Source organism: Panthera onca, chromosome D3 (genome assembly GCF_046562875.1).
Source record: "Panthera onca isolate mPanOnc1 chromosome D3, mPanOnc1 haplotype 2, whole genome shotgun sequence".
NCBI lineage: Eukaryota > Metazoa > Chordata > Mammalia > Carnivora > Felidae > Panthera > Panthera onca.
In genome coordinates this window covers 40,129,851-40,145,451 of record NC_138350.1, presented here as the reverse complement: position 1 = coordinate 40,145,451, position 15,601 = coordinate 40,129,851, and the positions used below count along the sequence as shown (strand labels likewise).

Sequence of the window (15,601 nt, the reverse complement as noted above, 5' to 3'; positions counted from 1 at the left end):
TTGATTTCCCAAGTTTTCACAGTTTCAGAACTCAGGACACACTGTTGGGATTCAGCGTCCTTCTTGTTTTCTCTCTGGTCTGGGCTCCAGTGGACTGGAACTGGGACTGGGGGTGGCAGGTTCTGCTCACACGCACACCTCCCTCCTTCCCTTCCCCTAACACTGGCAACTTTGCTGCTGGTTCTCATAAGGGGGGCATCTGAGGTGTGGAGGAGAGTCTTGGGGGTCTCTCACCTGCACAGCTCCCTTGCATGCAGAACTGCCCCTGCTTTACTCCTTTCTCCTCTCTTTGGCTTCCCTGCTGGTGTCCACTTTCCTTAGGTCTTCTTGTCCAGAGACAGCCCTCTTGCTGAAGGGGGGAAAGCTTCAGACTACACAAGGACAGCCGCCCTTGGCTTTGACCCTTGGGAAGCTCATCAACTTGCCATGCCTGTTAGTGAGAGCACAGCATCTCTCCGCTGACTGGCATTCAATGTCACAGCAGCAGCAGGGGGCACTTGGCTGCACTTGGGAATCAGCAACAGTCAGAGGAGGGGTTTCCGGTCCTGAACGTTGCAAAGGAGATGTATAGGTGTACCTCCAAACTTATAAGAGGGTCAGTTGTCCCATCCCTGACCTTTGGCAGGAGGATGGAGAGGGGAAACCTCCTTTTACCATTACTGTTCTCCTCTAGTGGTGTGTGAGTGAGCATGAGTGTGCGTGTGAATGTGTGTGGTAGAGGTGGTTGTGGGGTAGTGATGGAGGAAGAATCAAATTTCCTAAAGCATAATGCTGTCTGCCAGCAAGCCCTGCAAAGAGGGGCAGGCTCCAAAGCTGGCAGTTCTCTGAACTCAGAATCAGGGTTCTTCTTTTCTTAGCTGTGCACCCTTATTCACCAATTCTGGCACTAGACTCCCACACCATCTTATTATCCTTAATTGACACATTACATGCAATTACTCTGGGTATCTTAACAATGGAATAGACTTGATTGTACAGTAAGCCACCAGATGTACAGTGACAGCTCAATTTTACACCTTGGATCCTCAATTGACCTTGGATGACTCTGACAAGTCTGTGAAGGTACCACTTTATTTAAAAAAAATTTTTTTTTAACATTTATTTATTTTTGAGAGAGAGACACATACATAGTGCTAGTGGGGGAGGCAAAGAGAAAGGGAGACACAGAATCCGAAGCAGGCTCCAGGCTCTGAGCTGTCAGCACAGAGCCCGAAGTGGGGCTCGAACCCACGAGATGTGAGATCATGACCTGAGCCAAAGTTGGCCGCCCAACCAACCGAGCCACCCAGGTGCCCCATGAAAGTACCACTTTAACCAAGAGGAATTTACATCAGAAGATGCCCTATAAGAAGCAATGAGAAGGATGCACCAGAGACCGCTAAACTAAGCAGCCGAACAGGAAGAATAAGAGAAACACTGATGGGGAAGAGGAGAGGTGTGAGGACTGTTTATTAATACCAAGGAGGCTCCAAATCACAAGACCGCCAATAGAAATGCACGTCACTATCGTAACAACACACAAAACATACTGGTTGGCTTAACAATTCATCCCTGTCTTGACAAAAATGCTGAAGTATGATTGCAACCCATGAGAATTCACCGGGGAAAGTCTAGCCAAGTCCAAACTCTGCTCCACAACACATTCGTCTGCTCTCTGACCATCGTTCAACGTCCCTCTGACTTTTATTCTGGCCTTTTCCTTAAAACCATTTCCTAATGTTTGTGCTACCAATGGTATTTTCTTAACACAGAATTTGCAGATAAAGAAAAACTATTAAAATGTTGTTAGTTGATGCTTTTTTACAGGAGTAAAAGATTTCACAATTTTCCCCCAAGCAGCACAAAAATAGGGAGTAGAAAGCATGAAGACTTCCTTATGCTTAACTCAAGCCATTTGCACACAAGTAACTCGAGGCAGCTCAGTGCAGCTGCCCCTGCGCACACTCTCAGCGGTCTCCCGTCACTTGGACTTCTTGTTGCCTTTCTGGTGCTGCTCAGTGGCCTTCCTTGCTTCCTCCTCTGGGATGAACACACTGATAGTGAAGTTGCTTATCTCCGAGCCATACTTGTTCTTCACAACCAGCCCGTATTTGCCGGAGTCGGCGGTGCTCACCCCACTGATGGTGAAGTAGGCCGTCTTGCCAGCCTCAAACTTGACGCTGCAGTGGTCGTCTGTGACCAGAGGCTTCTCGTTCTTCAGCCAGGACACCTCTGGAGTCGGGTCACCCCACACGATGCAGGTGAGATTAAGCGCCTGCAAAACAGGTTTTATCAGAGGGAAGGAAATATATTTGGTACGATAATCCAATTTCAAGAATCCTTCTGGTGGTCCGGCAGGACCCAAAGGAGGATAAATATAAAACCCATGGAATGATGGGTGGAGTTACGTGGCATATGCACCTGCGTGGATTACAATTTGACTTCAGTCCTGAGTAGGTTTCTGTAGGGCCTCAGCCTTCTGGCTTTGGGAGTGCTTATCATCAGAACCACACGAAGGAGTTTGCTTTCAGGTCCCACAGGCACTCTTGCTTTCGTAAACACCTAGATATGCCTTTTGTTCTCATGTGGCATCTGGATGCTGTCTCGGTAGAGAAATCTCATTGCCGTAATTACCACCTGCTCACTTTGCATTCTGTCTGCCTCACAGAGCCCGGCGGCAGAATCGTAACAGCTGTTTCAGATAATGGGACTGATTTTCAGGTTCCACCTTCCTCATTTTATTTCTCCCCCAAAACTCCACCCAGTCTGTTGCAGTTGCAAAGGTGCTCTACCAAAATGTATTCCTATTTCCTGATATCTTATTATACTACGATCTGTGCTGAAACCCTCTTATTTTAAAAGATCAATGCTTAGGCCTGTAGTTTTTAACTTTACCATTGTTTTCTGTTGAAAGTTTAAGAGTAATTGTAGATTCATAAACAGTTGTAAAAAATAATAGAGAGATCCCATGTGCCCTTACCCAGTTTCCCCCAACAGTAACATTTTACAAAATGATAGTATAAGAACACAACCAGTACATTGACAGTGATGGAATCCATTGTTCTTATTCAGGTTTCCCCAGTTTGGCTTGCACTCATTGGTGTTTGTGTGTGTGTGTGGCTCTATTCAATTCTGTCACTTGTCTAGGTCCATGTATCTAGTCCCTCAGTCAAGACAGAGAACATTTCCATCACCACAAGGATCTCTCATGTTGCCCTTTTTTTTTTTTTCCAACGTTTATTTATTTTTGGGACAGAGAGAGACAGAGCATGAACGGGGGAGGGACAGAGAGAGGGAGACACAGAATCGGAAACAGGCTCCAGGCTCTGAGCCATCAGCCCAGAGCCTGACGCAGGGCTCGAACTCACGGACCGTGAGATCGTGACCTGGCTGAAGTCGGACGCTTAACCGACTGCGCCACCCAGGCGCCCCCTCTCATGTTGCCCTTTATACCCACACCCACTCCCCTGTCCCCAACCTCCCAACCTCACTTCCAACTCCTGGCAACCACCAATCTGTTTTCCATTTCCAAGACGGAATTTTCCAAAGCATTATATAAATAGCATCGTATAGTATGTAGCCATTTGAGATTGCCTTTTCTACCTGGCACAACTCCTTGCAGATTCATCCAAGTTACTGCAGATATCAGTAGTTTGTCCCTTTTTATGGGTCAATAGTGTGCCATGGTGTGTGTGCGTGTGCGTGTGTGTGTGGCTATAAAGGTCATCTGGGCTGTTTCCAGTTTGGGGCTATTATGACTAAAGTGGCTACTGAACATCTGTATACAGGTTTTTATTTGAGCTTAATTTTAATTTCTTTATGATATATGCTGAGGAGTACAACTACTAGCTCATACGGTAAATCCATGTTTTCCTTTTTTGAGAAATTGTCTAACTGTTTTCCTGAGTGGCTGTACAATCTTGGTTTACATTTCCACCAGCAATGTATGAGTGATCTGTATCTCTGCATCCTTATCGGTGTTTGTTGTTGTCACTGTTTTTATTTTAGCGGTTCTGATAGGTGTGTTAGGATATTTCATTGTGGTTGTAATTTGCATTTCTCTGAAATTACTTCACATTTTAAATTCCATTCTTGCATTTTTTTTTCTTACTGAAATCCAGAAACTATAAGAAAAAGAACTAGGGCTCACAACATACAGGGAAAAGGATATTCTTCTCTAAAGAGTCTTATATGATCACTTATTATCTCTTCTATAAGAGTATTGTTTAAAAACAGGAGATTAAGAAATCAGTTTCCTTTCCATGGTTAATTAGCATTTCTTACTGGATTATTCTACAAACACATTTCAACAAGAAAAATAGTCAAGCTATTGCCATTAAACTTACCCAAGTGGATCAGGTACATGATTTTGGAAACTGTGATTACTTAGGGGTTAAAACTTTTTTTTCTTTTTAAGTAGGCTCCATGCCCAATGTGGGACTTAAACTCATGACTCTGAGATCAGGAATTGCATGTCTACTGACCGAGCCAGCCAGGCACGCCTTGAGGGTTAAAAGTTTTAACAAAACCAAACCAAACTCTCAAATACCTTAGGTGTCATGGAAAACTACTATCCATACTTTAGATTTATTTCCATTATAGATCACAAAGTGCTTTCATATACATTCTATCTCTTAATTCTCACTACAACCTAGTGAGCTGAATATTTTGAACCCCATTAGATGAGGAACATGAAAACCTGCAACCCTGCAGTAGTTGAGCTTAAAGTCAGCTGTGGTCACATATTCTACCTGCAAAGAAATTTAGCTGGATGAAACCTGCCTCCACTAAAGCCTTTCTACATGCCTTGTTTTATCCCTAGTCTACCTACTGAATGTCTTCAGTGTCCTTCTGAGGTGGGAAAAGGTTTTGTGCCACTACAGGTACCCCTCCCCTATGGCTGGCTTATTAAATTAGTCTTTTTTAAAATGTTTATTTTATTTTTGAGAGAGAGAGAGACAGAGTGTGAGCAGGGGAGGAGCAGGGAGAGAGGGAGACACAGAATCCAAAGAAGGCTCCAGGCTCTGCGCTATCTGTACAGAGCCCGACGCGGGGCTCAAACCCACAGACCGTGAGATCATGACCAGAGCTGAAGTCAGAAGCTTAACCGACAGAGCCACTCAGGCACCCCTGAAATTTGTCTCATGAAACATAGGGATGAAGAGAATGACTCCAGGTTAGAAATTATGTTCATTACTTTTCAGAGAGATGATTACAGAGCCAGGAAATACCAGTTTAAAGTTAAATGGGAAGAAATCAGCTTTCAACCGAAATAGAGCCAACAGAAATTCGCGGAGCAGCACGTTTCCCTTCAGAGGAGAAGTATTTAACAGGACAGCCTATTTTCCACTAGGTATTAACGTTCACATCTTTCTTCATTTATGTTTGTCATATAGTTGTGATCGAACATTTTTTGCTTCTCATGGTATGAAAGGGCACCTCTGGAAATAGACTCTGTGGTCCACATGGGCCTGTGAAAGGCGAACTTGTATCCTGATCCTTGGCCTAAAAAACAGACTTGGTTTGTGCTTTGAATCTGGCTATTCTGAAATGAACCCTAAGGAGCAGTGGTGGGGACTTGCTTAGAACAAAGTCTGGGCCACTGGAACCCATTGCTAGTGTGGAAGACGTGAGGACAGGAGTGGTGCATGCTTACCTTGCCTTCCTGGATGGTGACCACATCGGGGAGACCACCCAGCACCCGGGCACGATCTGCAAGCATAGGCATTTCTGGTTAATCACTGAAATGATGAGCGTCAGTGATCCCATTCACAAAACCACCCCAGGGAACTAACTTTCCAATTTAGCCTCCTTCTCCTTATAATTCCTTTATACCTGTTTTTAATATGTAAAATAAGAAAATGATCCAGTGATTGTGGATGTTACCCTTCCTCATACAGATACTTTGTGTGCGTGGGTGCCTCTATCTGTGCCTAAATTATCAGCTTGAGATGGATGGCTTTGTGGCATCAAGACCTGCTCTATAATTTTCACAGCTATTTTCAGCCCTGGCCCTTCTGCAGCTCAGTGGGGCTCAGCTCGAGGAGGCAGAGCAGATCTCTATGGACAGCCTCCAACTCTGCTTGGCCTCCTTTATGGGCTTCCCTATGATTAAAAAAAAAAAAAAAGTTGCATAATTGGAGGCTATAAGCCATGAGATCTGGAGGTTTATGCAGATTGTGGGCTTTCTTTGTGGACTTTTCTAGAGAGCTTTTCTTTCTTGTCTCCTACTAGTTCTTGGTATGTAGGGCTGCCATCTATGGCCACGAGTGCAAGGGCCCCAGCTGAGGGGGCGAGGTGTGGGAAGGGTGCTGAAATCCAGAGCTGACCTCTTGCCCCCCTGCCCCCACTAAGCCCTGTGCTCTAGGTGTGACTGGCCCAGCCCCAGAGAAGAACATTTGTATAATCTGCTCAAAGGGACACTGTTTGCCACTAAAGCAGTAGCCACCACACTCTCAATTTTAGGCCTACTTTAATTAACGTGTGACTCTAGATCCCGAAGTCAGAAGACTAAAGCTTTGAATGAGTCTTGAATCTTCACTGCTTTCTCCTGTTGATTCCATTGCACCTTGCACCACTTGTAAGTTCAACTCGTCATTTGGCTCCTGCCACACCCGATGTGTGATATCAGGCAGGGCACCTGTGTGGACCCCAGTCTCCTAATCTGTGGCGTGGAGGAAGGGTTGCATTACAGCTGTGGACATGATGTCACCCAGCTCTGCTCCACAGAATCCGTGGGATTCCTCTGGGGGCCCTCTGAGGAGGGGCACTGAGTCAGGGAGCTCAGACCCCCTCCCAACTCCAATGAAGCTAACTCAGCTTTTACCCATTTTGGTAAAATATCTTTCACACAGATACTGGATCTGCGTGAAAGATGGTGTTTGAATGAAGCATCCCCCAACATATAAAAGATTAAACACACGGGGCTAGAAAAGCACTAAAGTCTCTTCCAGCTCTAAACTGCTTTGGTACAGAAATTTCAGAAAGAGTTCATGAACTGGAAGGAGGGTCAGGCTCCTCGCCCACCAGAGTTTGAGAATGGGGAGTAGCCACCAACTGTGGACACTGGATTTGCTTGTGCGTGTGTACAGGAGCAGGAGGGGCACACTGGGTACCAACAAGGAGCGCTCCCCTCTGGCCCACAGTGGGCCCCGGTGCCTGCCCCACTCACCACTAGCAGCAGCCACACAGACCCAGCACAAGGGCAGGAAGAGGGAAGGAGCAGGAAGGAGGCGGGAAGCAGTGCAAGTCAAAGGTGAAAAGTTCCATCCTGAATGACCTGGAGCCACTAAAAGGCTGGCAATGACCTCATTTCTCACTCCCCTACGTTTCCCTTCCATTCCAGCTCAGGACTGACTCTACAATTTTAACCTTCAACCATTTTCAAATTGTTGCTTCACACACTCAGAGAGAACCTGCATGATTACGATATTTAGTCCATGACCCCTGAAATCCTAAAAGACTGGGCGTTCCAGAAATCTCCATGTGTGAGGCAAACAGCTGACAGAAGTTAGTAGTGAGCACATTTCTGGGTACACAGACTTGACTGTTTGGCATTTGTTCACTCAGACCGTGAAGTATTCAAGAAGGCCTTATTTGGCAGCTTTTATCCTACAAAGGCTCTTAGGAAAATGCAGGAGTAAATCAGTGATAGTGATTTACCTGATGCCAAATGTACAAAAATTCTTTTTTTTCATTAAAAATTTTTTTAAGTTTATTTATTTATCTTGAAAGAGAGAGCATGAGCACGGGAGAGGCAGAGAGAGAGGGAAAGAGAGAATCCCAAGCAGGCTCCACGCTATCAGCACACAGCCTGACGTGGGCCTCGATCCCACAGACTGTGAGATAATGACCTGACCCGAAATCAAGAGTCACGCACTCAACTGACTGAGCCACCCAGGCACCCCACAAAGTTTCTTATTTCTTCTTTTCTTTAATATAAATAAATTTTTCTGACACATTGTGCCTGCTGCAAGTGGTTAACAACTTGCATAATTTGTGCCCAGAGATTTCTCAGGACACCTGGGTGGTTAGCTCAAGAGCTGAGTGACAGTCTTAAAATGTAACCTGAGACCTTCCTTTCACATTCTTACTCAAGAGACTAAATGAAAACACATGTAGAAGGTTAAAAAGAAAAAAGAAAGGAAAAAAAAATTCATTCTTCTCCATCTGCAGTCACAATAAACAAATGAAAGTTATGTTTTGAAACTATGCCAGGAATAAATGGGAAGGGGGTTTTACTTACTTTTCTCTGCAATGGCAGCTTGTCTGTGGTTGAGAGACAGGAACAAACATGAAAACAAAGAAGAATTTTGTTTTAGTGTTACTTCAAAGTGGCGAAACCTGGACTGCATTTCATTGCCTGGGAGACATCTTGCTGCTCAACAAGGCAGTGGGAAGTGCTGCTTTTAGGCATTTGCCAAAATAAAAGACCCTCTCTAACCCTCAGGTGGGGGAAGACCTGAGCACACCATGTTCCAGAGAAATCAGTGCACGCAAATGGCAAGGGACTTACTTTAATCTCTGGAATTCAGCAAAGGCTTCATCATATGCTTTAAGAGAAAAAAAGACAAGTTAGAATGTTCTCACCCAGAGCTGAGGACACAACAGGAGTGGATTAAAATTCACAGCCTGAGGTCAGTGTGATCAGTCCAGACATGACTAAGCTGACTTTGAATAAGGCTATGCCTCCTTTACTCTGCAACTTGATGGACTTCACAGGGGAAGCAAATACTTTCTAGGGAGAAAAGATGAAGTAGTGGATTTTAGAAGCTCCCAATCCGGTTGCAAGACCATCCTTTCAAACAGAAAGGCAAAGATTCACTCTGCCAAAGATAAAATGGTAATAAAGGTGGTTAAACATCCCGAACATCAAAAAGGCTTTTCTGTTATTAAATCATCCCCCATGTACGTCACAGCTTCCTAGCTGGACAGTTAAGTGTTTCCATGTTGCATAGTCTGGCCCGTCTATCTGTGTGAAAGGGCACAGGAACTATGACACTCACAGTGTGTGCCAGTATGGGCCCGAAGCAATGCTTCTGAGCTGGCCAGGAGCCGAGATAAAAGACAGCAGATGAGGAAATGAGAGCTACACTGTTCTAAAATCTCTTCTCCCCCCTGAGCCTGCAGAGCAAGCCGCTTGGAATACTTCAGGTAAAAAGGCAGCTTTATTTTGAAGTCTCTCTCATCTCTTCTTTAAGCTCCTCTTTGGTCTGAGAATCATGATATTTTATGTCTAGAAAGTATTTACAGAATACCAGTCCATCCCCCTGCTTTTACAGATGGGAAGAATAAGCACAAAGTCAGGCTTCAAGTCTGGGGAGGTAGGCCAGTTAGGCTACCCCTAGCTAAGCGTTCAGTGCCCTTCCTTTTGCCCACACTACACTGAGACATGGGCATCGCTGAACCAATATGCTTTGGTGAGCCGGAGAGTAAAAGAAAAAGTTTTTTAGGTTTTGGTTTTTGTTTTTAAATCCACCCCCTTCCTGTTTCCCATTTTCTGTTGTGTTTCAAAATGTTAGAGGACTGTGCGAGAGATCCCCTGTCACTGCAGTGTGTGACTCAGGCACAGAGGGGAGGGGGAGGCGGAGGCAACAACTCCCATTTGAATCTTTCCAGTCCAAATGAGTGGGAGATGGGGGGTAAAGATAAGGGGAGTCAGCACAAAATAACTCAAGGCAGGACTGAAAAGGCTGTGCTCTGAATTGTGAATCTACTCTCTGAGGATTAAAAACACTAAGAGTTCTGGGATATTTAGATTGCATTTGAGTACATGAAGAAGTGGAAGAAAAAGTCAGTCCACAGTCTCCTTGAGAAATATTAGGTAGAAGCTAGACAGGAGCAGTGGAAGGAACACCCCAAGGCAGAGTCCCAAGTGCTTGAAGGAGGATGATAGAAACAGGAGCTGGAGGCAAGGATGGTGATAAGTAAGCTACACATTAAAAGCCTGAGGGTACAATATCCTGACCCTGTGGCTTCCAAGGCCTTGGGGCTGACAGATCAAGAGCCCCAGGTGCGTGAGGAACACACACTCGCTTTCCTCTTCCACCTCTTTTAACCATTTAACTTGTGGTTGATAGTTGAGTTACTTCTGGTCTGCGTTTGTCCATGTTTCTCACTACTTCCTGCTCCTCTTTCGTCTTCTCTCCAGATGCCCCCATTCTCTCAGCAGATGACCAAGAAATCTGAGGCCATAAGGACCCAACTTTTCCAACTTTCTTCTCTTCTCCTTAATATTGATCTTTGCCAATTCACACTTACCCTCCTCTGGTTTCTGAAGAAAAGGAATCCCTTGCTCTTCCCAAAGTCAACGCCTCCGCCTCAGCCCTAGATCTCAAGCCTTCCATTTTTCAGAACACTGATATATTGGTTATTCCCCTCCACTCCCACCTTCAATCCTTCCATCTCAACTGATTTCTTAAACTCTATTATAAACATGCTCAAATTCCAATCACCATAACACATTTCTTTTTCAGTGATCGTCCTTGCTCAAGTGATTGTAAATCAACCTGCCTTTCTTTGTAAGCACCTTGAAAAGGTAGTTCTTTCTCTCCATGTTTATTGTCTCCACTGTATACTTTTCACTGATACTCCAAGACCCACTGAATTCTTTCTTCTACCACCACGCTAAATTTAAACTACTTGATTAAAATCCCCAATCATCTTTCAATAGTCAAATGTAATGGCTTCTTGTCACCCTTCATTCTTTTTTAAAAGCCCTCTCCTCCTCAGGAATTTCTAACCTGCAAAATATCCATTTACCTTGTCCAGAAAGATCCACTGTCTTTTGGTGTCCAGTTTTGCCATCAAAGAGCTCCATTACATACTTCCCTTTGTCATTCGGAGTGGGCTCATTGATTTGCAGCCAGATCTGCTCCCCGGTGACCCCACTCTTAACTCTGTCTGTGTACTTAATAGCAGTCCCGCTGTTCATATCAAAGAAAACATTGTTATTGTTTGCTTTCACCCAGAGCTCATTTTTACTCTTTCTTGAAGATCTCACCATAGAGTTTTACAGGCTTTCAAACAACATGGGATCCACATATGTTCTGCTTCAGAAAAATTATGGGCCCTGCATCACAGAACTTGGATTCCAAGGTCCAGGGCGGCGGTGAGGGTAGGGGGTCTGACAGTCTGTACATTTAACTCCCAACAGCAGTGTGGGGCCCTAGCCGATTGCAACGCCAATACTTCTCAGTGGTATTAATGATCTTTGTTTTTGCTTGGGTTTATTTGTAGGGCTAAGAGAATCTTTAAAGTGAAAAGGCCAAACTCCATGTTATATTACAGCATATTTCACGCAGATGGTCTACGGCTATAAATCAGATTTTACAAAATAATTAAAAACAGACTTAAGGAGGTTCATCTGTGGCTGAAATCTATTGACATGTACGTGGTTACAAAGCTATTTAAAACATATGTAAATATGTACTTGGTAGGAAGGCCTAGAGTAAATGAAAAGCAGAATCTCTGCCAAAATGAATGAGGCACTTTCTCTGTCCCTGAACGTGAGTTTCTCTAAATTCTGTAGTAGGTCATGAGCAGACACATACATTGCATTCTTTACAAGAGAATGAAAGCAAATAGAACCCTTTGCTTTGTGATCTGATGGCCTAGACATGTTACTGTTATAAATGAGGTAAGAGAGGTAGAGGTAGATATACTCTCAATGATGCTAAAAGAAACTTTATGAAGAGTTTGTAAACACAAGAGGAAATAAGAAAAAAAGGCACAAAACTACTTAATGATAGCAACAATTATGCATAGAGAAAAGACTGGAAGTACACCAAAAAGTTTACCCTATGGCTAAGAAAACTAGAGATGATATCATATTATAAACTCTTTCTAATATGTAATATGATATTATGTGTATTTTCTAAAAGAAGCAACGTGTTATGTTTGTAGTTGTAATAAATAAAATGAACTTTAAAAACAGAAAAACAAAAGTCACGACTAAAAAAGTTTCAGCTTTCAAATAAACATTCACAGCATTTTTCTTATACACTACATTCTTTAAAAGCTATTAAAAGTTAAACTGCCATAAAATGAACAGTAATGGAGCCCCTCTGCACCCACAGACTTGAGTCTGAGCAATATATATGTCTTAGACAGAAAGATAGATAGTCCTCTGGTTTGCTATAATAAATCTGTTTGAAATCTCTGATCTCTGACCAACATGCATAATACCTTACATTTGTAAAGCCCTTCACGGTTTACAAAGTGCCATAACTTTCATTCTCTCATTGGGTCCATCAGTATTATGAGATAAAACAGGTATTATTGTTGCTATTTCATATGAGAGAAACCTGACATTTCAGAAAATTAAATGACTGGCCTAAGAATCAAAGGAAGATAGGAGCCAAGTCAAGACTAAAGCCCATTTCAAGGTTTTTTTTCCTGTTATGCCGCATATTTACATAAAGACAGTGAAGACAATGAGTCCTTGATTCCTGAATCTTTCATAGGTACCCGGGTACATAAAACAGTCATTCAGCTGACTAGACTGAATAGAGTCAGAGGTTTATGTCTTGCTAGTCTAACAGGAGTTTCCTCAAAACTGAATGCTCTCATTTTTGTGAACAAGTAATTCTTTTAAAGATGATGTAAAGCCTTTTGATTGATGATTCAGTTAATTTATCTTCTCTTATTCTTCAGACTGATATATTAGGATGTCCTAGCTGTCACAGAGGAATTTCCTAGAATTTGATCTATTTTAACTTATAATTACTTTCCTAAAATGTTCTGAAAGAAATAGAACAAAGGAATGAAACCCCAGGCGTTCAAATTGGAATTTTACTCCTTCTCTTCCCACCCCCCCGCCCCCCCCCCCGCTCTGTTTTTTTAAGAACTCAGGAAATGAATAAGAATACGAATAAAAACTGTGTTCTATATCACAATAAAGTCATTTTTAAAGAAAACACAAATGACTGTTTTGTGGGACCCAGCTCTGGTTAAATGTTCAATCTAGACTTTTAAAGCAACACGAACACAGAGTAGTGCCAGGATGAGGGGCTCTGGAGCCAGGCTGTCTGGGCTCAGTTCTCCATCTACCACTTAGTCGTGTGGCCTCAGGCAAATCACCTCCCTGAACCTGAGCTTCCTCATCACCGAGTGAGAATTACTTGCTTCCTAGAGTTGTGAATATTAACTGAATTCATACATGGAAAGGGCGTGGAGCAGTGACCAGCATGTTATAAACACCCACTGTAGGGAAGATAAACACTGTTGTGCACCCCTTCCCAGGGCTGCCACAGTGACCTACTGCCCAGTGGGGCTGCTAAGGAGGTCTGCATCCAAAGAGTGGACTGAAGGGGACTGTACCCCATCAGATGTCTATGCTAGGCTGCAGTTCTCTTTCAGCTCAGGAAATTTCAAGGACGGGCAGAGGTTGAGGTCACGGCCAAAAGTATAATGGGGAGCTGGTTTGACTTAGAAACCTACTTCAGCTCTTAGAATCCCAGAGGTGAACTTGAGTCCACCTATAACACCACAGAGGACCCTGAGATTAGAACAGATATGCAGGCTCAGTCTAGCTCAAACACACATTCTGAAAGTAATCGCAAATCCCCAAAGCCTTCCAGGGGTGGATGAGAAACAAGTTAATGCCCAACTATGCCGACTGCTATCAACGCTAACAACAAACTCAGGCACTCCACTGGGTCAGGTTTCTTTGGCGAATGGCTATTCATTCAAATAACAGGAAATTTGGTGCCTCTTGGTGCATGCTGCTTCAGTTTTGTTCTAGACCATAGCAGGGGTTAGCTGCAGGTAGAGAGGGAAGAATCAGAATCTGGATCTGGATGCCCGGCAAAGCAGAGGTAGCCCAAGGTCTACCGTCTGGAGGTGGAGGTTGCATTATAGAGACGTGTATGGATTATGATAGTTCCCAAATCACAAAGACAGGTGATTTTAGCCATCACTGGCCTCTCCATGTGTGTGTTGAGGGAAAGTGCTAACCTTGTCCTAAGGGAATTGTGGGGGTGCTTGTATCCTACACACATCAACGTCAGACCTGAGAAGTAAGAAGGCTCCTTACACGAGAGGAACAGAGGGTTGCTGTTGCCCTCCTCCTGCCCCCCTGCCATGCGCACGTGCACCCACACACACATACATGGAGAAAGAGTTTCTACAGGGCAGTTAAGTTCCCACTTACTTACTTGTGGGACCAGTTAACTTTCAGATCATCCAGATAGTAAGTAACAAAAGAGTACAGCCGTATGCCCTCGGCTGTGCTCTGGATTTTCAGGTCTGTAGCAGACAAAGCTGAAAGAGGAAAACGGCATATTTCATACAGCTGTAAGCCTAACCGGGAGCATAATGAAGCATTGTCACGGGGAGACCATTTTAACTTACCTATTGTCTTACATACTTCAGTCATTAGTTCTTTAAAGGCTGTGGATAGAGAGTCACAGACAGAACTTTAGCATAAAAATGCTCACTAAGGTCAAATCTCAAATTGTTAGTAGCATGCGTTGTCAACATTATCCTGCCTGGTGAAGGGTGTTGGCCATAAGGTGAATTTGCTGACCAAATGAGAATAAGTACTCTTTGAGGGAATAATACTTTAATTTGTATCAACTTTTAAAAGGTCCCTGCTCTTATTTTGATATTTTTCCCCCTCTAATTCTTTGTAACTATATATACATTCTAGAGAAAGCCACCGTGAGATTTCCAGGAAGGTTCTTGGCTTTAGGATTCTCTTCTTCTTAAATCCCAAGAAGTCTTAGTTTACCTAAGAGGAAGTTTTCTCATCTGTGCCATCAACTCATAATGAATTAACCATCCAGGCTCCCTGATATTTCTCAGCCTTATAATGCTTTTTTTTTTTTTTTAATTTTTTTTTTCAACGTTTTTTATTTATTTTTGGGACAGAGAGAGACAGAGCATGAACGGGGGAGGGGCAGAGAGAGAGGGAGACACAGAATCTGAAACAGGCTCCAGGCTCCGAGCCATCAGCCCAGAGCCTGACGCGGGGCTCGAACTCACGGACCGCGAGATCGTGACCTGGCTGAAGTCGGACGCTTAACCGACTGTGCCACCCAGGCGCCCCAATGCTTTTTGCCAATAAGCACATTTAGTCTTGCCTCCACGAGGAGCAGGAAGGTGAAATCGAAGTCAGACTCACACTGTTTGTTAGTAATACTGTTAAAGATCTTTTCCAAGAACACACTTGGAAGTTTGGTGGTCACAGGTAGGTCTTTGTTATCATGATATATTTGTTCTTAGAAGTCTCTCAAAAATGGAAATTGCTTTCTTGCTCTGCTAATACCTGAGAGGTTTCACAGTTCACATATAAATCTTTCTTGCCACCTTTTAAGAGTGGACTATTTGGCGACATACTTTTCATAGAATTTTTTTTTAAGTGAACATCTTTTTAAAAAGTAAACCCAATGTGGGGCTTGAACTCACAACCCTGAGAGTAAGAGTCATATGCTCCTCTGACTGAGCCAGCCAGGCTCCCCTCACAGTAGTTCTTGATCCTGGAACATTTTTTATACGGTTGAAACAAAAATGATGCTTTATAATGAAAATGGAACCCTAGGGGACTATGGACTACAAATTCTCTGAACGCCTAAAGTACACTTTTGATATCCACGAAGACTAAACGTGAAGTATTTTTGAA

At 43.5% G+C, this 15,601-nt stretch overlaps 1 protein-coding gene across 2 annotated transcripts in view; it reads right to left on the bottom strand.

Moving 5' to 3' along the window:
• Positions 1–1,424: 1,424 nt before the first annotated feature.
• Positions 1,425–15,601, bottom strand: part of MYOM1 (myomesin 1) — a 140,175-nt gene continuing 125,998 nt past the window's right edge. For both annotated transcript variants that reach the window (XM_078435390.2, XM_078435389.2), the window contains 7 exons: positions 14,332–14,370; positions 14,136–14,241; positions 10,741–10,904; positions 8,495–8,531; positions 8,225–8,247; positions 5,636–5,691; positions 1,425–2,254 (listed from right to left, as the gene is read on the bottom strand). In XM_078435390.2, the coding sequence (XP_078291516.1) occupies positions 1,961–2,254; positions 5,636–5,691; positions 8,225–8,247; positions 8,495–8,531; positions 10,741–10,904; positions 14,136–14,241; positions 14,332–14,370 (719 nt within the window). In that variant the 3' untranslated portion in view covers positions 1,425–1,960. The remainder of the gene's footprint in view (positions 2,255–5,635; positions 5,692–8,224; positions 8,248–8,494; positions 8,532–10,740; positions 10,905–14,135; positions 14,242–14,331; positions 14,371–15,601) is intronic.